Raw genomic sequence first — 23,445 nt, forward strand, 5'->3', positions numbered from 1 at the left:
TATAACGACAGTTAATGACAGAAAAAGGGGGGGGGGTTCAAAATCGGCAGACATGACAAAAGTTTGTAATTAGAACCAACAAAGTAGTATATACGAAATGATGAACTCCGCTGAGTTCGCTGATTGCGTATTTGCGTCGCGTCAACATCACTCGGCGCCTCCTCATCGTAGTCGGTCTATTATTTACTTGATGTTTACAAATATATTTACTTTTAAAATTAGACTTTAATCAAAACGTGTTCAATGAAATGACATTTCATAAAATATGACCAACTTTGATTAAAAATTCTGTAAAAATGCAAAAATTTAAGCACAAAAAATATAGCGTTAAAATTAAAAAAATAAAAAAAAATGTAAAATAAGCAAAATTAATTTTTTTTTTTATTTCAGTTCTCTGAATCGTGAAAGAAATTTTAAGCTTACTCTGCTATTCGTTAAGCATTTTATTATAGAAATATGCAAATGCTTTAAAATTCCAATCTGAAAACAGTGTTGTAGGTACCTAAGTCATTAGGTCGATTTAAAATTTAATATACGATGACAAATTTACTGCAGGCTATATATTTTATGGCCTTGCAGTTAGTTTTATTGTTATAAATCCATATACGGTTAAATCGCAAAGAATTTGCATCACTAAAAATACTCTTAAGATTTCTATTTCTATTTTCCATTACCTCGGCGTAAACACGTTGGAATGAAATAAAACAAAAAACTGTTTTTTCTATTATAAGTATTATATATTTTGCAAAGTGTATTTGTAACGTTGCAGTTTTTTAACATATTATATTTTATAATTAAGTCAATATAATAAGTCAAACACGAATCAGTTGAAAATATTATTATTAATTATTATCCATACGGTTGCAGGTAATGATGAATTTGGTATGCGTGAATTTGACCCATTACACTTGGACACTCCGTTACATTTCGAACATAAGGCCCGACTGATTGGTGGAAAAATCTCGGTTAAGGACATGATGACTGAAGGTTTGACAACAATGAAATTGGTATCGCTCAGGTAAGATATTTTTGGATAATAATATTATTTTAGTATTTAATTTTTGTTTTCACGTATCATCCTTACGGGACAAGCTTTAAAAAAACAATACCTGCCACCTATTATAAAATACATAAGAATAATAACAATACGTCATTATCATATATCAACGTTAATCAAATATTGAAAATTCCAATCGTATTGTATTTTAATATTTGAAAATAATTATAAGAAGAGAAGAATTGCATCTTCGTCCAATCGTGTGACTATTTCAGTACCAAATTGCAACAGTTAGGGGCTCTGAATTTCAATATTCTGACCATATAATGATGGAAATAAATTAACAAAGTAGGAATATTAAATATTTCAAATTATTTGATAAGTCCAAAAATTCTTTTAAAAATCATTATTTATAATTTATATTTTTTAGCTTATTCTACAGCAGACATGTTAAGAGGATGTCAGCGCACTATTTGTTTTCTCTTTCTGGCTCACTCGTAACATAGACAAAATACATATATGCAGAATCATTTTTTCTATATCTTGAAGTAATTTTAGAGTAAAGCCTCCCATTACAAAAAAGATAGAAAATAATATTTTTGAGGGAATGACATATCGATTTGTCTAAATATTGTCTCTAAATAATTTAAACATTATTTAAATGTACAGTATTTTTTTGTTTATTTTGAAAGTCGAATACAAAGTCAAATATCAATAAAATATAAAATCGATATGTCATTCCTTCAAAAATATTATTCTTTATCTTTTTTGTAATGGAAGGTTTTACTCTAAAATTACTTAAAGACATAGAAAAAATGATTCTTAGTAAATACATTTTGTCTATGTTGTTACGCGTGGGCCAGAGAGAGAAAACAAATAATGCGCTGACATCCTCTTAAACACGTGTCCCTACTTTATTTTCTTATCAATATTAATGGAAAATTAATTTTAAATGTAGGCATACAATTTTCATTTCATGTCAGAACATGCTAGAGAAAGGTACCTATACATTATTCTATTTGTTGTCTTATCTTCTGATTAACTGCAGAAATATTGGTACTTGAATAAGTATAAAAACCAGTGGCAAAGCTTTGGTTCGGGATTAGGGTAGACAAATTTAAAATAATATTTTTAAGAAAGAAATTATTTAAACAAAAATACACAAATTAACTTATTTTATTCATAGTACCTACTAACAATTTTTTTATATTATTTTATAGATTAAATCTATTTTTCTGTTATTTGTTTTTGCAAATAAATGAATAACTTCTTCAATAAATGTAGGATCTGTGGATATTTCGTTCAACATTTGTTTTTCAATGGTCAGTGATGACAAATTTGACATTCGGTCATTGTTCATATAATTTCTTAAAAACGTTTTAATACGTTTCAAAGCACTCATATTCCTCTCACTGGAAGAAGTTGTTACAGAGATGCATAATACTAATTGTAACAATTTTGAAAGTTCTTGATATACATCTAGCAAATTGTCTAAAATTAAATAAAAATAATAAATAATAAATATTTTAAATTAAAATGTACATTATAATTACTTATATTCTTACTTTTGTATAAATAATTGAATAAATCTTTTGGTGTTAAATATTTATCAGGGCTGTTATAAATTATTTCCAATTCATTTTGTAATCGTTCAAAGTTAAATATGTCTGGAAAATGGTTTTTCAGTTCCATTAGTTTATCCATTGGGAAATTATTTTTGTAACCTTAAACGACATATTATTTGTATAATAATAATTTTATTCAATGTGTATAACACTAACTCACATCTCTATAATATTTACTTACATATCTATGTTTTAATAATAATAATATATGGGCCAAGACGTTTTTTTGTTTTTATATACGCACGCGCTCGAGGTTGCAGCTTTTTCAAAAAGTTTTGATTTTATCGGTCTCCAACATGACTCCCTGGAGAGGCAGACAATATCAGTATAAGTTCCTAATAAAAAACCATTTGATTACGCGTTCTTTTTTATAGAACACGAACATTTCCATAATAACACATACAAAGGAACAGAAAATCCCGCTCCCGCATAGCAGTCGTGTATATTTACACGAAAATAAATAAATAAATAATAATCAAGTATACCTACGCATCACTGTCCCGATCATATGTATTTCTTTGTACTCGAATCCCATAACCATTCATCCAATCAAGTCACAACATTTTACAATATTCATAATAATAATATCATACTAACGTATTATATATATGTATATATAATATATATTTATTAAAAATTTTAAATTTATGAAATCTTTAAATCGAACTTCAATTTGTACTATTATAAAATCTAATATTTCATAAGTTAGAGTTTTGAGATCAATTATAATATTTTTTTCTGAATATTGTAGTTCGCTATTTAACGCCATCGCCGATTTACAACATATTGATATATAGTTTCCTCTTTTCTCATTGCAATTAATTGATCAGAAAATATTTTTATTTGATTGACACAATATTGAACATCGGCAGTATATTTAGTCTGTAGTATTAAAAATACATAATTTATATATAAAAATAGTTTTTTAAACAAAGTAAATAAACAAATTTAAGATTTGATAGCTTATGCAATAAATCATATGCCATATTTATAGTTATTGGATCCCAGTCGTCTTAGTCTGTTACACAAGTTATCGCTTTTTTCAATTCTATAAAATGGGTAGTAATAGTTGCAGCAGCTCTAGAGTGATAATTCCACCTCGTTTCATAACTTTGAGGAAGTTTAAACCCCTTTTCCCTTAAAAGCTGACTCCTTTTTGGCGATCTACTAAAAAATGTATGAAACATAGTCAAATCACTTATAAATATTTGTACAGATTTTATCGATTTTGATCCGTGTAGAAACACTAGGTTAAGTTGGTGAGCATAACAATGTATGAACATTGCTTTTGGATACGACTGTTTAATAATAGCTTGAACTCCATTATTTTGCCCTGCCATAACAGCTGCTCCGTCATATGTTTGACACACTATTTTATCACCTATATTCCAATTTTTTATTTCTGTTAATAAAATTTCAGATAGGCCAAAAAAACAAGATTTATCTTTTGATACATCGAAAAATCCTATAAACCTCTCTTTAATTTTGTTATCAACTACATATCTAAATATAATGCTCATTTGAGATTTACACGATACATCTGTTGTTTCGTCAGCTTGAATAGAAATAAAATTTGCTTTTTGTAATTCATTTGAAATTTTAGTTTTTAACACACTAGTAATACAGGAAATTAAATCGTTTTGAATATCGCTTGGGCTTGATGTTCCTTTAAAAACTGAACTCGACATAAAATGTTCTCTGAGCAGTTGCTCTTCTCGAGAAAGTAAATCTAAAAGTTCTAAATAATTTCCTTTATTTATAGAAGAACTATCTTCTTTATGACCACGAAAAGCTATTTCTTGCTTTCTCAAAAAACAAACAACATGTATTAAACGTGTTAATATTCGAATATTAACACCGACATTTTCATTATGTTTAATTGCAGCCAAACGACGTCCTTCCGACAGTGCATGTTCAATCCGATTTGCCCTAAGTAACATAAATTGTTCTTGGGAAATTAAATTTGTTTTACTTATTGCATGTTTAGATGCTTTACGATCAAAATTTTTCATAACAGAAATACTATCATTTCCCCATGTTTTTCTCTCCGGAACAGTAGACAATAATAACAAAATAATTTACCTAGATTTTCACTTCCAGCTAACCACGCATATTTTGTGTACCATGATACTTGAAATTTGCGTCGCAACGTCTCGTCTATTAGATATAATACCATATTTGGAAAGACCCGTATCGACAGCTCGTACGCACGGCCGTATCGAGCGCTTCTACACTACAACAAAAAATCGATTTTAATAAATACTGAAACATATTATACATCATATTTTATTTTATGATATTAAATAAAATTCACATTTTCTAATATTAAATAAAACAAAATAATTATTTGTTTGTCCCGTGTTCTAATTTCTAAGTGGGGAGACGCTGTCTCTTTGTCTCCTATGACGCTTCGCCACTGATAAAAACCTAACCTAACCTAGCTATATTGATATATTAAATTTCATGACTCTTATTATTTTGTACACGTACTTTTGGAAATATAAAATTACGTTACAAGTTTATATAGTTGACAATCAATAGTATATTATAAAAATTATGCAAACTTTTAGGGAAAGCGGATTTTTTGAGAAACATTCAAAAATATGCGAATTATAACATTTTATCAAAATCAAAGTATGGGTTATTTTAGTACTAACCATAATTGAAACGAATTTATCAATTGTCTAAATAAAATTATTATTAATTAATCACAGGGAAAATATATATTTACATATAAATCCCAACCCTATTATTACTAATAATATAAACAGGTAGGTACATTGCAGAGTATATATTATAATATTGTGATTGATCGAATTCAATTTGTAGACTTTCCTTATATGTAGGGCCGGATTAGAGAAATTCGGCCCTCCGAGTTTTCCGTACTGCATCGTCTCATTTATAACTATATTAATATCAACAACTCACAGCTATCATGTACAATTATAGTCTGTGTCAGTCCAGCATTTAGTCTTCATTTTTTTCAAGTTTTTACATTTAAAAGGACGCCACACGGCATTTATTGTCTCCGCTAAAAACTTCAATGGGAATATGACGAACGTTTAAGAAAAAAAATTTGTCGAACAGCTGTTCTCGATTGATGCGGTTACTAATGCAACCGGAGAGATTAAACTGCATGATGCACACGAATAGAATATGTATATAATAGCTAGGTACAGTTTATCAAAACTAGATTGGCCCATAAAAATCGGTTGGTAATTATAATTTTGGGCCATTCAAATTTCGAGGGGCCACTGGTTGATAATATATGTTGAGAGGACGCATTACGTGCATTTGTTTTCTCCGTCATACGAACGTACAATATGACATATTCTACGTTCACAATAATACGTTTTACTTTATAATTTCTAAAATTAGAGTGAATTTACCTTTTATAAAATTTAAAGACAAGAATATTATGTAGGGCAATTCGGAGTATTTTATTGATGTTATTAATTTTAAATAAGTTATGACCATTTCTAAACTGTTTTTTTTTTTGTATATTTTAATAAACGATCATAACTGACTTAAAATTTAAAATAATAAAAATCCTCAGAGATGTCTCATATAATATTCCTGAATTCACTATAATATTTTAGTAATTAAAGAGTAAAACTTATTATTGTAAACGTACATTTTGCCAAGTTGTACGTTTGTATGACGGAGAAAACAAATTACCGTGTTATTTCGTCTTCTTAACATATTATATTATCAATCGTGTGGCCTCTCATGACTTGAATGGCCCAAAACTATAATGGTCCACCGATTTTTACTCTGCAACTCGCTGGGCCAATCTGTTCCTGATAAAATGTACCAATCGAAAACGGCTGGACCGATTTGGCAAATTTTTTCTTAAATGTTCGTCATCATATTCCGAATGAGGTTTTTGCGAAAAGAAAAATTGGAAAATTCGGAAAAAACTTAAAGGCCTTTTTTCAATTGGATTATTATATTATCGGCATGATTGATATTTCTATTGGTTGCATAATTTTATAATATAGTTTATATTGGAATATTAGTAGACATTTTTATTTATTTTCTCAATATTAATTGCCATCACCGGTTACATATTATATAATTGGTCGTTATATTTTAACCCATGTTGGTTTATCCGAAGTCAACAACACTATACTGTTGTTTTTGACAACAAAAAAAAAAAAAAAAAAAAACTATACCAATAGATTTCTTGAGACTTGGAGGGCGTGTAATAGAGCTTAATTTATCAACCCGTTTAAAGATAACTAAATGTTAGCTTAGATATACATGCATTTTTTTCTAGCTCCCGAAAAAAAAGTATATTTTTTTGTTAATTCAGGCATGTCATTAATCATTGGTTACATTTCTATCATAATATTATTATAGAGTAGTCAGTGATAATAATATATGGTGAATATTATATATATTTATTATTTATATTTAAAAAATATATTTATAAAAAAAAAAAGCAAATCTTAATCACGGGCAAATCCGGGCGGGACATGCAGCTATATACTGCGTACCTATATATTAATATGAATTTATTGTAATTTATACGATATGTATGTTTGAATAATAATATATCACGATGATGTTAAACAGATCAAAACTTCAAAACCCGAACAAAATGGAAGTGGGATTTACCACGAACTTCAAAAACTTATTAAGCTCCGGTCAGTATCAGTTCGAAGGATATTTGGGGCGTATGCCAATCAACGCCAACGGCCGATACAACATAACATTCAGTAAAGTCAATCTATGATATTTTATTTTCTTATATAATTAACGGCGTAAAACCATCATTGTCATTGTATGAGCTTTTATAATAGCTACCTGTATATTACATACACCTGTAGGGCTGCAGAGTATACCTATATAATATATTAAAATAGAGGTGTGGACAATTTGTGGATCGTGTCAAAGTCGTATGCGGCTCGCATCTAATTGAAAAAAAAAAAAATGTCTTTATTAACGATATAATACGATAAAATTAAAAATTATAAAATATATTTATGAACATTTTGGCTCTTGATATCTTTGTATTTATCTATGTGGCTCGTGGACGTATTCATGATGTTGACCACTTCTGATATTTAATATATATCGTATCAACATACGTTGCAAGGTACATAACTTTAGGGGGTCTTTGCGTCTAGAGAGTTTAGAACTGTTCAACATGTATATAATATATTTAATAATATTCTAGTATTGCATGTTTGTGACTTGTGTACACACAAATATAATATATATTACATTGGTAGGTACACATAGGTAGTCGAGTAGACGCACAGACAGCGTAAAACACTGTCAACACTTTCACACGCATATATTATAATATATTTATATATATTACAATTCAGCGGTTCCCAACCTTTTTAGCCGGCGGTGCCCTTTTGTTTGAACAAATTTTGTTAGGTGCCCTTTTGTGAATATCACGAGGAACGTGATAAAAACAAACACTAGTTTTCATTAATAACTGATTTAAATAATTTTATCGAACATATTATTATTAACAAACTATAATTTTATAGTTGAAAGTAAAAAGAAAAAATTCTGCTTTAATAGTGAAAAAACTAATAATTAACGAGATATTTAAGGCTGTTTATTTTTGGAAAGTTTGACAATATTTTTATCTGTTTAAAAAGGCAGTTTAAAAATACTAAAAATATATAGCCACCAATTTTTCTAATAAGCATTGAAAGTTTGAATTTTGACAAAATACGTAAAAATCACGAAAATTTACAATTTATTTTGAGTTAGAAATTCATAAAAATTTATCTTTTTAAATCTAAGATTTGAAAATTCAATACAAGATTCTTCATGTCGAGTTTGTCTACTTTTATCAAATAAAAAATGTTTACCGAAAAGTCAAATTAAATTTTTATGAGCATTTGAATTACCAATATTCTTATTTTATTGTTATTCAAAAACGAATTACTGTAGGAACTTGAGATTTACACCAAACGTTTATTTTATCAATTCCTATACTTATTTATAGACATTTGAAATTTTATGTTTTTTGTTTTTATTTTATAAATGTCAATAACATTTTTTCATTAGGGCAAACAAATTGAAAATTGAATACAAAGTTCTCCATAAATTGATATAATAGCAGTGGGAAAATATTAAAAATACATTGGCAGGTTTTTTTTTTTATAACCATTATAAGTTAAAATGTTGACAAAATGTATTTAATTGAAAATTTACAAATTATTTGGTTGCTGAATGTTTATAAAACATTAAACCTTTATAGCTAAGAATTGAACACTTAAAACAAGGTTTCACGTAAGTAGTTAGTTCTGTAGCAAAAAAAAATCTAAAAACTATTCGAATGCAGTTTTTTTTATTAGTTATTTTAAGTTCAAAATTTGGATGAAATTACATATTAAATAATCAAGAATTACAATTTTAGTTATATTATTGTATTTTAAAATATTACTCGTGGATATACGTTAAATTTCTAGAGTATACTGTATGTTCTAACTTTTATAGTTAATGTTGTTAATGACTTGTATTAATAGGTAGGTACTTTATAATAAATTGTATTACCTACCATGAATGACTGAGTGAGTCGGGTACCTAATGAATCTGGTTTGATTAATTTCACCTACCTACATTTTTTTTTTTTTTTTTTTTTGAAATAGTAGCAATATTATCTGGATCTTGAGTCAAGAAGAGCCATTCTCACTTTTTGTTGAAAATGATGTAATAAAGGGTTTAATATGTACAATTTTATGTATATTTTTTTGTGCTAGAAGGGCGCATTTTGATATCTAAAATTATAAGAAATAGATTGGTCAATGTCGCAAACAAAAATATTATTTCTTTTTAAAAGTGACCAATCTGATTTAAGCCTTCATTTATTTTCCAAAAGTGATAAATAGTGAGTTTGACACTTCTTGATCCAAGGTCCAGTTATAATATAGTATAAAATATCCTAGACTGACAAACCGTCTCCGCTCAGAATCGTTTTTGGTCTACAATGATATTATATCATTGAATTCAAATTGAAATAATTGAATACAATCCATTACAGTGACCCAATTGTTAACTATACTGTACAGTAGAGCGACATCCACTTGCCTGCTTTCTTTTTAAATCTGATCTTTAGAAAAATGTTGATTGTAAAAAATGTATTTATAGTTTATTGTAGCTTCTTTTTCAAAATAATTGTCAAATCTCATTATTTTTATGAAGTTATTCTAGTCAGGAAAAAAACATTATAAATTCAAAATATAAAAACATTTAAAAATTTTACGACAATATTTAATTAGATAATTATAATGATAATAATAATTTTTATTTATTGATACGGTTTCAACATTAAAGTCATTAGCTGGGAACAAAACATGTTTACAAGTTATTTACAGTCATCTTAATATTTAAATAAATGAAATACAAGAATATTACAAGTATATGGTGATAATGATATAAGTAACAATAATATATAATTATTTAGATTCTATTATATAGATTGGTTATTTTAAGGAATGTTATTAAATAGCTAAAATTGTCTATACTTAAAATAATAATTATTATTATTACTATTATTTTAGATTCTGAGCGGAGCAAGGAATGTATTGGTTTTACAATGATGTTTATTAGTTTTTATTTTTATTTTTTATTCTGAAAACAGTTTTTCTATCTCTAAACTTGCTCAAAAGTATAAAGTGTAGTATCTTTTCTGAAAGTTTATGTTCTTGAGCTGCAGGTACTTTAAAGATGTCAATTTTCAATTTTCAAAATGGTATTCGAAATAAAAAAAGCGGTTAAAGAAGAAAAACTTACGATTTCACGATTTTATATAATATTAAATAATTACAGACGACGTTTTCTATTAGAAATATTGCGTCAAATGAAAAATGACAAAGATCTTTTTTTATTTTGGAATAAAATCTCAGAATCGCTTTTCGTGTACACAATAATACAATGTCATTGGATTCAAATTTAATTCCATCCAATACAGTAATCCACTCACCCGATTTTTTCAAAATATTTTTACTTTTAAAATTAATATGTTAGTTCCAAGAATTTTGACATTTTAAAAAAAAACATGAAAATAAATCACTTGACCACTATATAGATAAGGACCTAAATGTTTTTACTGTCAATAAAGTTTTCTTAAAAATAATTTTATAAATCGGTCATTTTGCAATACTATATATTTTTATTTTTTTTATTTACGAGATTAAAAAAAAAAAATTAAAATTAAAATGTATATTAAACGTACAGTGCAGCACAATTAAATAAATTAAAAGAAAAAAATTAATAAAAAAATTTGATTAGAATGAAAAGAACATTAATTTATTTTGCTGGTATTCCTGCTATACTCTGTTTATTATATTATAATTAATTGAAATATCACGTGTTACAGAGAACGTCGAAACGAGCTACGTGTTGAAGGCCAAGCTCAAAGAAATGGAAAATAGCACGTCGTACGTGCAAGTCGAAAGTTTTCGCTCGTATCCGCCGAAATTTGGTGAAACGAAAATCTTTGCCAGCGATCTAGTGCCGGGGAACGCGGTGTTGAGTGAGTATTAATTTTAATATTTCGATTATTATTTGGACTAAATAGTAATAACTTACTATCATCGTGATATAACGAAAATCACATGCTCTCTGTAAAATATAATATATTATACCTACGAGTGTTATATTATTATTTTTTTTTTTTTAAGACAATTATTTACAATCTGTATAAAATTTTTAAGAAAAACAAATTTGATATTCACATTAATTAAGATTAAAATAACATGAGTAACGCGTTGTGGAAGAAACCCATTTGTTTCTCTTCTACTATTGGTCTCCTATTTACTAATTTAATTGGTTACCTAACGGTTTAGTCTACGTGATGGAATTTTTTAGGTAGCGTAACGATGGACATTTGCAGGGATATTTAAGTATCTACATGCGTTCTTAGATTTTTATGTCAGTGTTAGCACATTATTTTGGCTAGTTCAGGGGTAGTAATTATTTTTAAGTCGTTGTGGAGAGATTATTATATTATTATGGTAGTAAAGTTAATATGGTATAGGTCAGCGGTTCCCAAACTATGAGGCGCTAGCTGCGTGGTAAACAAATTATATTTTTAAATCAAAAATAATTTAGTAAAAATAAATAGCTTCACTGTAAAACTATACTTAATTCGGGAATATTCAGAAAGTCATTACATCTAGTCATCTAGATATCTCGCGCGTCTATTGAATATCATCGAATTTTCTGAGCTTGCTGTATTAAAATCAAAATATCAGTCAACATTTAATTGGCTGTCACGATATTGCTACCTAACTTTGAAGAATTATTAAATGGAAAACAATAATTTTTAACTATGTATCTAAAAGTGAAGTTATTAAAAGGTTAATATTAAATATTAATGTTAAATAGATGATTCTTTTTTTTTCATAAAAGAATAAAAACTTTGTAATACTTTAAATAGAAATTTAATAATATTTTCATATTGTTGATTTATTTTGTCATAACAAAGAACAATACAAATATTTATATTTTTAAACACTATAAATTTGTTAGTTATTTATTCATGGGGGGGGGGAGGGCGCAATTAGTTCATTTTTTATTTTTAGGGTGGCGTAAGCTTAAAAAGTTTAGGAACCACTGGTATAGGTAATAAAATATTATTATAATAATTATCGTACCTCCTTTATTCGTGGCGAAGTTTAGTTCGACAGTAAATGTATTATACCTATACGAGTAGGTAAACCTTCACAGTGCGATGTCTGCTGCAGACATCACTTCGTTGTTGTTGTTTTCGTCTGTTATTGTTAATAATAATTATCGTTTTATGTAGTTAATTTCGTAGGTATATGATATTATTATACTATGTAATAGAGCTGGCAAGGATTGATTTTTTGCGCCACGACTCAAATATTGATCTCCCACTTTTTTTTTTTTTTTTGGGGGTGGGGGGTAGCAGTTGTAAAACAGTATATTTTAACCAATTTATGATAAGTCACTAATTTTAAAAATTGTTTGTCATGAAGCCCACTAAATTGAATGGAAATTTTTTTCTATTGTTCCGATTTATTTCTGAGTACCTTTTAAATAGTTTTTTTTAATTAATAATTACATATTTTATTATTTACATAAAACTTTTTTTTTTTTGTAAATTAAAAAATAAATAGTTTTATTAATTTTAAATTATTTCTAGCTATTATAGAATTGGTAGCATGACTTTAAAGTTTAAATATTAATTTACTTTAAAATAATTATTATATATTATTGTGGATTGTAAAATGTTTCCTGGTATTATTAAGCCTTTTTAAAGTCGGTCATAATGTATTATATTATATTATACCTACATTAGTTTTATAGCCAGTGTTCGATCCATGATAATTTAAGGTGATGGCGCAATTTTATGCTGTATAATACTGGTATATAATAATAATGTATTAAACGAAAAAAAAGTACCGTATTATTTTAACGTCTCTAATTTAGAGACTTTAAGAACCTGCTTTAAGTATAAAGAATCAACAACCTATTTTTAGTATTTTTGAGTTATGGTACAAATTACATACATTGATTAAAAAATATATCGATTCAAATTACACTTCATGTTGTAGGTATAAAATATTTTGGGTAAATTTCGATAAAAATTGACTTAAGCCGTAGACTGTATATAATAGAGTACCTCTATACAATTAGAATGTTATCGACATATAATACCTATATAATTACCTACGTCATATAGAAACGTCAAATGAATATTACACTTTAATAAGTATACATTATATTAAATACGATACTACATAATTCGCTGAACTAAATAATATACACATATATACGTGTTTGTTTGTACGAGTGGTGTAATATATTATTATTACATTATTATGTTGGTTTTGTATATCGAATAAGCCGTGATGCGAGAATGGAAATGTCCAAGAATAAACTATCACACACACGCACTGTGTCTCTCATGGTTTTATGCCTGTACAGTGTACAGCATGTGATGTTACCAAGCACGCTCAACACTTTTTTCTCTAATGACGCAATTATTTAAAATCTACTTTAGATACTAAGCAAAGCGATGAATGTATTGATTTAACAATGATGTGTCATGTGTGTGTGTGTGTACACGATAATAGTGGTCGAGATAATGCTTCGATTATTAACTTTAGTATCTATTCCGGTTAGGTTAAAGTACATTAAGGAAGTCAAAATTTTAAATTTTAAAATAAACATTTTTACTCAAAATTGGTTTTTGAAAAAAATCAATTTCGGTTTTTGGTGTAGATACTTACCTGTAAAACAAAATATGAAACAAATGAAAGTAGATATGCGGAATTTTAAGTATAGGTATGTTTAATGTTTATATTATCCTTTTCTATATACCATACAATTTAAAAAATTTTCGAGGCATATAAAATGTTCGATTATTATTAGGTTTTTTAAATTTAAGTTGATAAAAAATGTTTCACTTGATCAAAAAACTTGAAAATGTAATACAAGGTTTCACTTGCTCGTTATACAGTTTTTGTAAGTAGGGATTAAAAGAAAAAAATTGAGCGTAAATCCACAATGATTTTTGTATGAGTTGCTGAATTTCGAATTTTGACAAAATGCACAAAAATCACGAAAATTTGCAAATTATTTTGAGTTAAAATTCATAAAAAGTTTTAAACCCAAGACTTAAAAATGTAATTCAAGATTTCTTATAATATGTTTGTCGAACTTAATCGAAAAAAATGTTTGTGATTATTATTAATCTATTAACATAAATGATTTGTATAAATGATCCAAGTATAATAAATACTTGATCCTGAAATACATTTCATCTATTTTAGATTACTGTATGACCATTTCTAAGGACTACTATCATTAGAATATAAATTTTAATAGACAATGGAAATAACTACTTGTTCAAATTTTTAATTAGGTAAGAACCTACATGAGTATAAAAGTTATTTATATATTATTTAAAAATTTCAAACATCAGAAATTGAATAAAAGGATTATTAAAAGGTTGAATCATTTATTTATAATTCATTTATTCATCCACGAGTACCAAAACCAACAGTTCCCTCCCCGACAGTTCCACAGGCTAATAGCCTTTGTTGTCGAAGCCTTGACCTCCAATAAAAAAAAACTTTTATTAAATGGTGAACCACCCAACTAATAAATATGCACTTCATAACCGATCGATTTTACTAAAAACTAAAATACAGCGTATTACTGTAAATAATGAATTATGGTTTTATACAATATATAAAACATATACAATTTATGTATAAAAAAAAAATATATACATATAAATATTATTTAAAATAATAAAATGTAAAAAAAAAAATGAAAAATGTGTCTAGTAAAGGTTTTACAATTTTCCTCGGAAAATGGCCTTATTAAAAATATTCATATCAATTTACATAATTTGGGTAAGTTCATAAATTCATCGTAATGACTGTAATTTATATGCTGTCACGTATAGTTGATACCTAACGCCTGTACAGGCACATCATAATATACGGTTTGCGCATTATATAGGTCAATTAAAATTGAATTGAGGATGGAGGATATTTCTATCCTATAACATAATTAGTATCTCGGATCAATATAAGAAAACATTTTTGCTGAAAAACGTCTCACCATATTACGCAGATACCTATAATTATAGTCTATAGAGTTCGTGAACACATTATATAATATAGGGTTAATGGATATTCTCAAGAATACCCACTCTGTATCACCCCTTTTTTCTTCAATCTTATTTTCGGAATTTATAATATACAATAATACGTCATACTAAAAACTCTTAAGATAAAGTTTCATTATTTATAATGTATTTATTTTTTTATTGCTAAATTTAATTATTTATCAAATATGTTTTAAAAAATGGAAAAATTAAGAACAAATAAATTTATATCGATATTAATTTAAAAAAAAATTAATAATGATCGAAAATTGCACATGCCTATAAATAGTTCAACTTAATTTTTTTTTTTGAAAATAGTAAGGGGGATAGAATATACTTATATAAACATACGGTGAAAATGTCATCTATCGATGGTTATTTGTTAAAGTTACATCAAAAACCAAAATTGATTTTGTCAAATATTGATTATGCGTAATAATTCCCATTTTTTCCTTAATTTTTATTTTGTTTATTCCGAGTATTTAGAAAAATATTTTTTACCTTTGACCAACTAGATTCACTTTCCGATCGAACGAGGTACTGAAGTCAAAAATTGAAGCACTTTTACTGCCCAAAAACGTAATGACATATACAAAAAAATACAAAAAAAATTCAAAAAAAATTCACACACATCAATGTAAAATCAATACATTCCTCACTTCGCTCAGAATCTATAATTAAAAATTAAATAACATTAATATTTATATTATTCTTAATACATTGATGATAATATAGTAAATTACTCTAATCATAATATAATTATTCACACCCGAGTGTTACTGCTGGGTGACTTATCTCTTCACACGTACATTTTTTTTAGCACATATTATGATTATTGTAAAAACATTAAAAACCATTATAGATTGAGTATAATTCTATAAATGTTAAAAATGAAAACTATAGTTATAGGTGTGGAAAAACATACATTATAAACTTTTAATTTGTTTTTCGCAGTATTGTGAAAATAATTCCAAGCAATAAATCGAATAGTCCCCAATAAATATTCAAATGCGCACAACTTCCGAGCCCTAGTTATAACTTATAAGTCATATCGTACGTATAATGGTAGGTCCTAAATAAATAACAATAAATTACCAGTCTGCTGACATTTTCATTTTGTGTGTAGAAATTATAGTACAAGCTCATTAAAAAGTTGCCAACCAATATGATTAATATTTTTGTAAAAAACTGAAATAAGCACGAATTGTGATTACTTTAGTTAGTTAGACATTTATTTTGCGCTATGTATTATATTGTTATGTTTTTTGACTTCCAAACAGAAATGTATTGTCATACAGAAATCAAAATACTAAAAAAATATAACATTTTAAAAGCTTATAGTTATTTAATAGTTTAAAAAAAACCAAATATTTTGAAAATTGAATTGAGTCCAGGAAATACATATTATACAACAATTTATTGAATATTTAAAGTCATACAGTCAACAATTTTTGTATGATTACAATAATAATAAAAAAATAAATATACATACATTTTGTTGAAAACGATGTTACAGTTTCAATGTTTTTTTTTTTTTTTTGTTTTTCTGATTATTTTTAAAAAAGATAGGAACTGGGATTTTCTACTTTTGACTTGCTAAAGTACGGACTAAATTCAATTTTCACCGTCGACGTTGTAGATTGAATTATTTTTACTGCTCTTAAACGTGACGGAAAAGACCCACGGAAGGAAACAAAAAAAAAAAAAATTGAATACGCGCCATGTTGTAAAATATCAGAATTTAAAACATCAAAAAGGTAAACTCGCGCAGACTATAAAATAATAAAAATTGTATTCAAATAAAATTATGTTGTATGAACATCTAGTTCATTTGAACTCGTATTCATTCCGAGACCATCAGCATGATATATTATATTATCATAACAGTTCTATATTTTTACCACTCAACATGTGGCGGCGGCAGAATGGAAGCACTATAATTTAATACAAATAACGTGATTACTGCGCACGCATATATACCTGCAGGTTATAGCCGACGAGCTCCAATATCCATGGCATAATAACGTTTTAATAATAATAATATCTCGTGTAAAGAAAATTGTCATGCCGCGTTTTTCTGAAAACCGGCGACGAAAATTTATTACACGTATTACGTAATACATATTCTGTTTGTTTTTCGTTCGAAATACTGTTTTACGATCATCTGAAATTACAATATATACAAAATATAACAGACCTAACACAAATGAAATAGGCGACTTTTGTTCTATAGCAAAATATATTGTTTATATATATATATATATATAATTATGCAATTCAGTATGCACAAAACCCGACGAACTTGCGTGAACTAGGACGGAAATGCGGTTCGTGTTGAGTATATTATTTTCTATTTATTATATTTTTATGGTTGTGCCTTCAAGAATGGTATTATATGACTCCGTTCATGTAGGATTGGGATTGATTTTTAGAAGAATGAAAAGAGATTTATTTAAAAGATATGATGAAGTATAGATATGATATGAGTATAGGAACTTCCGGTGAACCATAGTAACCATAATACCTAATAATAATAATAATAAAGTTGATTTATTGACAACAAAATTAAAACAAGGTTATATAATATTATTTAATGCTTATTTTTATTTTTTATATAAGTTATAAAAATGTTAGGCCTTTTGGTTGCTATTGGTTGAATAATATTATAATACAATAATTATATAAGCAAATAAGTAGAAATGAGTATTATTTTAGATTCTGAACGAAGTGATGAATGTTATAAATGATTATTGATTTTATAATGATGTGTTTTTTTTTTTGTGTGTGTCTGTGTACAGCATAACTAGTCGAAATAATGCTTCGATTTCAAACTTTGGGGGTGGTTTCCGATGTAAAATTGAAGATCCTTGGTGCATTATAGAGGTCAAAAGTAAACATTTTCCAACAGTTTTCAAAAAAATCGAGAAAAACAAAAAAAAATGACAGAAAAACGAGAATTTTTACGCAAAACCAGTTTTCGACCAAATTGATTTTTTTATATGGTTGTAATTCAAAAACTAATCACTATAAATACTTGACTTTTTTTGAGTTATTTATAGACCACTGAAATTTTTTTTTGAAGTGTCGGTAAAAAAATGTTGAACGACCAAAAAAACTTGAAAATTTAATACAAGATTCCTTATAAGTTGTTCTTATTGTAGCTAAAAAAAAATTAAAAATCGTTAGTCACAATTTTATTTTATAAGCGTTTATATTTCAAATTTTTACGAAATCTGTCAAAAATGCGAAAATTTGCAAGTAATTTTGAAGCTGAAAAATCATAAAATTGTTTGTGTTTATAACTAAGGATTAAGAATACAACACTAAGTTTTCCATAAGTTTTCCTTCAAGTAGCTATAGAGAAATCTCGAAGCGTCATTATAGGAAAAATTTGAGGTTTGATTTTGTAGTTCAAAATTCATAATATTGTTTGTATTTATATCTAAGGTTATAAAATTTAACACCGAGTTTACCATAAGTTTTGCTTCAAATAGCTATAGAGAAAATTTGAAGCGTCATTATAGGAAAAATGTTTTGAGCGTTTGAGTTTTAAATTTTTATGAAATCGCGTAATGATAACGATTTATCCTCAAACGAGTCAAACGAATTTAAATATTATTTGTTATACTTTAACAATTATAAATCGTAGATACTTGATTACCTAACCAGATATTTAGATCGGAAATTGAAAAATTGAAAATTTGTTCAATAATTGTACCACAGATATATTAGACGACAGATATAATAACTCAAAAAAAGTCGAACATTTTTTAAAATTAAACTGTATATATACATCACTAACATTAACATTTGGTGAAAATTTCAAGTATTTATAGTGATTAGTTTTTGAATTATTACCATATAAAAATATCGATATGGTCGAAAACTGGTTTTGCGTAAAAATTCCTGTTTTCTGTCATTTTTTTTATGTTTTTCTCGATTTTTTTGAAAACTGTTGGAAAATGTTTACTTTTGACCGCTATAATGCACCAAGGATATTCACTTTTACATCGGAAACCACCCCCAAAGTTTGAAATTGAAGCATTATTTCGACTAGTTATGCTGTACACAGACACAAAAACAAACATCATTGTAAAATCAATACATTCATCACTTCGTTCAGAATCTAAAAATCAAAAATATTATGAAAAATGTGAATTCTTTTTGAAATAATAAGTGTTCAATGATAAAATAATAACCCTATATAATACGTACCTACTATACAGGGTGTTTTAAAAAGATCTCACCGATTTTGAATCACTGTAACTCTTTTTATTAAACAATTGTACAAAAAATGTAAATATATTTCTCGATGATTTGTTAAATGTGGCCACTATAGCCGAAACATGAACGGTATGTGGGCAGTATTCGAAATATTCCACCATACAGGTACCTAATCCGAAGGATCAGCATAAAATTATAAATTCCTGGCTCTCGAGATCGCCAGACCGACCAGACCTCACCAGTGGCATGCACAGACATTTTCAATGGGGGGGGGGGGGAGGGGATGTTATAAATAATAATACATTTTACAAAAATTACAATAACATTTTGCTGATAACTAATAGAAAGTATTGAGTAATTACTCTAAAATAGTTCTTATATCTAATAAGTTGGTATAGTTATAGTAGGTCGGTAAAAAAAAAAAAACATTGGGGTGGGATATAACCCCTAACCTCCCATCCTGAGAACGCTACTGGACCTCATATCACGTGACTTGGGACTATTTGAGAGAGATTAAGTCTTTGTTATACGCCGACGCCGACGCTGGTTAATCGGTAGGTAGGTAATACTTTCTTTTTGAAATGCTCTGTAAAATGATTAAGGCGTTTAGCGTTTGCAGGTATATATTTTTATATTTGCACGCGTGTGCAGGGTTATTTTCAGTTAGTTTGTTATCATTTTTTTTCAAGTAGAACAAATGGAGGACTCCAAAAGTTTCAAGCGTCCCTTCTATTGATTGGACATCATTTTCATCATGTGCCTACGACGCACGACGCACTTTACATACGTAATTTATTGATTTCTATTTCGGTCGTATTCCCTCTCTCGTATGTATTTAGGTCCAGAGGAAAAATATTTTTCGAGTGTTGACAAAAAATGTAACGTTTTTGCTTTGTAGATTATAATTTTTATTTCATTGTAATTAAAAACAAAAAAAAATATTTAAATATTCTAGCAGGATTTCGTTCATGGTTGGTGATGGTGATCATTAAATTATTTTACTTCCGCAAACGATTGAATTTTTTAATATACAATTTTTATTCATTTACAGACAAATTTCCAAAAATCGAGTAAGCAAAAAAACCATAATAATTGTGTACCCGTTACAAGTGTAGACAAAATTACTTCGAATGATATATTTCCCAATTGTGTTTTTATATTATTATTATTATTAAATTATTAAATAAGCAAATATCAAAAACTGTTTGCGAGCTTTCGATATATTAATAATGACTGCGTTTAGGTACAATTGCGAACATCTTCTTCCTCTTTCTCTACCTCTCCATCACTATGATAAAGATATGCTTTGAAACACTTTTTATTGTAACTGTACGCTTTTATAACTCTGTCCAACCACTGCTTTTCATTGAGAAATAATAATTCACAAAGGCACGTTCCTAGTAATCGCCGAGCCCTTATTTGAAATATGCGTGATTATATCCGCTGCCGTAGGTTATACCTTCTAAATCCACGTTAAAATCAATAGGTAAAAAGGCTGTTCAAAATACTGAGGTATTATGCTAGGTCTGTGCTAGGAATCAAATCATTTAGTATTTTATAATATAGTTTTTCTATTTTAATTGACGCTTAACATAATACTAACAACAACAACAACAACAACAATAATCGATAATAAAGCCCGCAAATCCGTTTATTAGGTACAACTACGATATGGAGGAGATCTTCTGAAGGACATTTTATAAATTTTTTTTGGGACTAAAATCTTAGCACTAGTTATAACTATTATAAGTATTATTCTTATTATAAGTTAAAATATATAATAACAACTCATGATTTCCGAGGCAGCTCGAAGGCCTGACTGCATTTCTTGGGCATATTTTCAAAAACAAAATTATAAAAAAAAACTTTATAACATATTTTATATCGAAAGTTTTCTGAAAATTATGACAGCTTTCTATGTTTACTGGTATTTAACAGATTCTTCAGTATTTTCTGGAACTTTTTTTCATGTCAACAAGATGGACTATTTGTAATAAAAGCGGTTGAATGACAAAACGATAAAACCATATATTGGGCAAGTCAATCACTTGCAATGATGTAGTAATAATGAATAAGTATTTCTCAAATCGCCGTAACTATTATATAAGTTGGGGCAATCATTTTAAAATTCTGTTAATTTGCATCCATTTATGTCTTAAAAATTACAAAAAAAAAAAAAAACCCAATAATAAATTTTAATAATTTATTTTAAATGAAGTAAAATTATTTTTTACGTATTAGACTGCAAATGATTTTAAATATTTATATAAAAGGGTGTGGTATTTCGGTTTTTGAATTTCCCTCCATTTGAAAACTAAATAAACATTATTTTTTTTTACACTCGATCCGTTGAGTTGAAAAATGTGAAATAAATCCTTAATTTTTTCAAAAAAAAAATTCACAAAAATCCTAAAATCCTAAAATATAATATGCGAAAATTCAAAAAAAAAAAATCGTAGGTTTAAACTAGTTATGTTTTTGACCAACCAATATGAATTTGAAAATGTCAACTCTATTTATAAGTTATCACTAAGGTGAAAATTTCAGGTAGGTGATAATTTTATATGACGTGATTTTCAATTGAATGAGTTATATTTAATTTCACATATATTTTTGCACGTTTTATAAACAAGTTTTTATATTTTAAAATAATTCGATCTTTCTCACATAATATTATCTAGACTAATAATACACTATCAATATAATATTATCAATGATAATATTTATCAAATTATTTCTAGATAATGACGTTTTGTCGGATGAAATACCGGATATTAATATATTATTATGTTATCGAAGTATCAATTAATTTTTATTTTCGATTTCCAAAAATTCTATATCTACAGCGCTACAAGCTACAGTGTGCATTTTTCGTATAGTCTAGTCTATGTTTTTTTGTTTTTAAGTTGAACAGTGAACAGTAATTCATTTATTTCTAATAGTAATTGTTCGTGTCATGTGGAATGTGTGATCGTCTAGAAAAACTGTAAAATATGTTACGTACACTATGAAATTCACCAGATCATTAATTAACAATAAATATGTCACAACGATTTTTTTTAGTTATTTTTTATCTTGTAAAGTATTAATTTTTAAGTGAAAAAGACTTAATTTTAATAAGCAATTATAATATAAACACATACAATTCCTTTCCCCAGTTAGTAGTTATAACCAATGATTGTACAGGTTCAAATAAATAATGATCGACATGATCGACAACTGATGTATTGTCTAATAGTTTTTTGTTTTACTAAGGCACCGTTTACTAAAGGAAGTGCGTTTGACATTCAAAAACGTCGTTTTCCTATGAAGAAGCGTTGTTTTTCTCTTTATAAGTTTGATTTTAGACACATCTCTTATTAAGGCTTATATTATAATATAATCAAACTTATAAAGAGAAAAACAACGCTATAATATATCACATATACTATATGTAGTTTTATTGTTCTTAGCTTACATCGATGGCAATGGCTATTACAATTTGTAACGATTTTTTATTTTTTTTATGATGAACATTTAGAAAAGTATAAAAAAGTAAAAATATTTTAAATCAATACATTATTTACGGTACGAAACTTATCGTTTAAATCTGGTAGAACAGGACGGTTGTATTTTAGAAATTGATCATTGATATTATATTTAGATTAAAGTATTATTATGAAATTGTATCAAATATCTGAAAATGTATTATTCATAAAAATGTAAGTAAGCTATTGTTGACACATGAATGACGATTGACGGCTGTCGTTTTGAGATTATGAATCGAATCACTGTATAATATAAAGTAGGTACGTGTCGATACATATCATTGGTGTCTCATTAAATATTATGTTTACTTCTTATATCTATCTTTTTACCGCTGAGGTAATATTTTATCATACATTTTACTTGTGTACATCTTGAGATTCAAAATAATACAATTATAATATATACAAAGTGATTCACCAAGCATGCTCATTTTTTTTTTTTTTGTAACGAAT

The 23,445-nt window shown here is 27.1% G+C and overlaps 3 protein-coding genes across 4 annotated transcripts in view; 1 reads left to right on the forward strand and 2 right to left on the reverse strand.

Moving 5' to 3' along the window:
- The window catches only part of LOC107169551 (uncharacterized), a 56,666-nt gene that overhangs the window by 16,071 nt on the left and 17,150 nt on the right, over positions 1-23,445 (forward strand). The window contains exons 3-5 of the mRNA XM_089220535.1: positions 868-1,018; positions 7,201-7,343; positions 10,973-11,128. Coding sequence (XP_089076661.1) covers positions 868-1,018; positions 7,201-7,343; positions 10,973-11,128 — 450 coding nt within the window. The remainder of the gene's footprint in view (positions 1-867; positions 1,019-7,200; positions 7,344-10,972; positions 11,129-23,445) is intronic.
- Positions 2,156-2,945, reverse strand: LOC149060288 (uncharacterized). Of its 2 annotated transcripts, XM_089217915.1 has the most exons (3): positions 2,804-2,945; positions 2,563-2,721; positions 2,156-2,488 (listed from the first exon to the last, which is right to left on the reverse strand). In XM_089217915.1, the coding sequence occupies exons 2-3, from the start codon at positions 2,699-2,701 to the stop codon at positions 2,202-2,204; spliced, it is 426 nt and encodes a 141-aa protein (XP_089074041.1). In that variant the 5' UTR covers positions 2,702-2,721; positions 2,804-2,945; the 3' UTR covers positions 2,156-2,201. The 2 variants fall into 2 exon arrangements, with proteins under 2 accessions (XP_089074041.1, XP_089074042.1); XM_089217916.1 differs by lacking the exon at positions 2,804-2,945 and having other exon boundaries at positions 2,563-2,797.
- Positions 3,307-17,003, reverse strand: LOC149060289 (zinc finger MYM-type protein 1-like). Its single transcript, XM_089220512.1, has 2 exons — positions 16,734-17,003; positions 3,307-4,855 (listed from the first exon to the last, which is right to left on the reverse strand). The coding sequence occupies exon 2, from the start codon at positions 4,632-4,634 to the stop codon at positions 3,636-3,638; it is 999 nt and encodes a 332-aa protein (XP_089076638.1). The 5' UTR covers positions 4,635-4,855; positions 16,734-17,003; the 3' UTR covers positions 3,307-3,635.

Source organism: Diuraphis noxia, unplaced genomic scaffold, assembly GCF_037042655.1.
Source record: "Diuraphis noxia isolate RWA-SAM2 unplaced genomic scaffold, SU_Dnox_SAM2 contig0001, whole genome shotgun sequence".
Lineage (NCBI taxonomy): Eukaryota > Metazoa > Arthropoda > Insecta > Hemiptera > Aphididae > Diuraphis > Diuraphis noxia.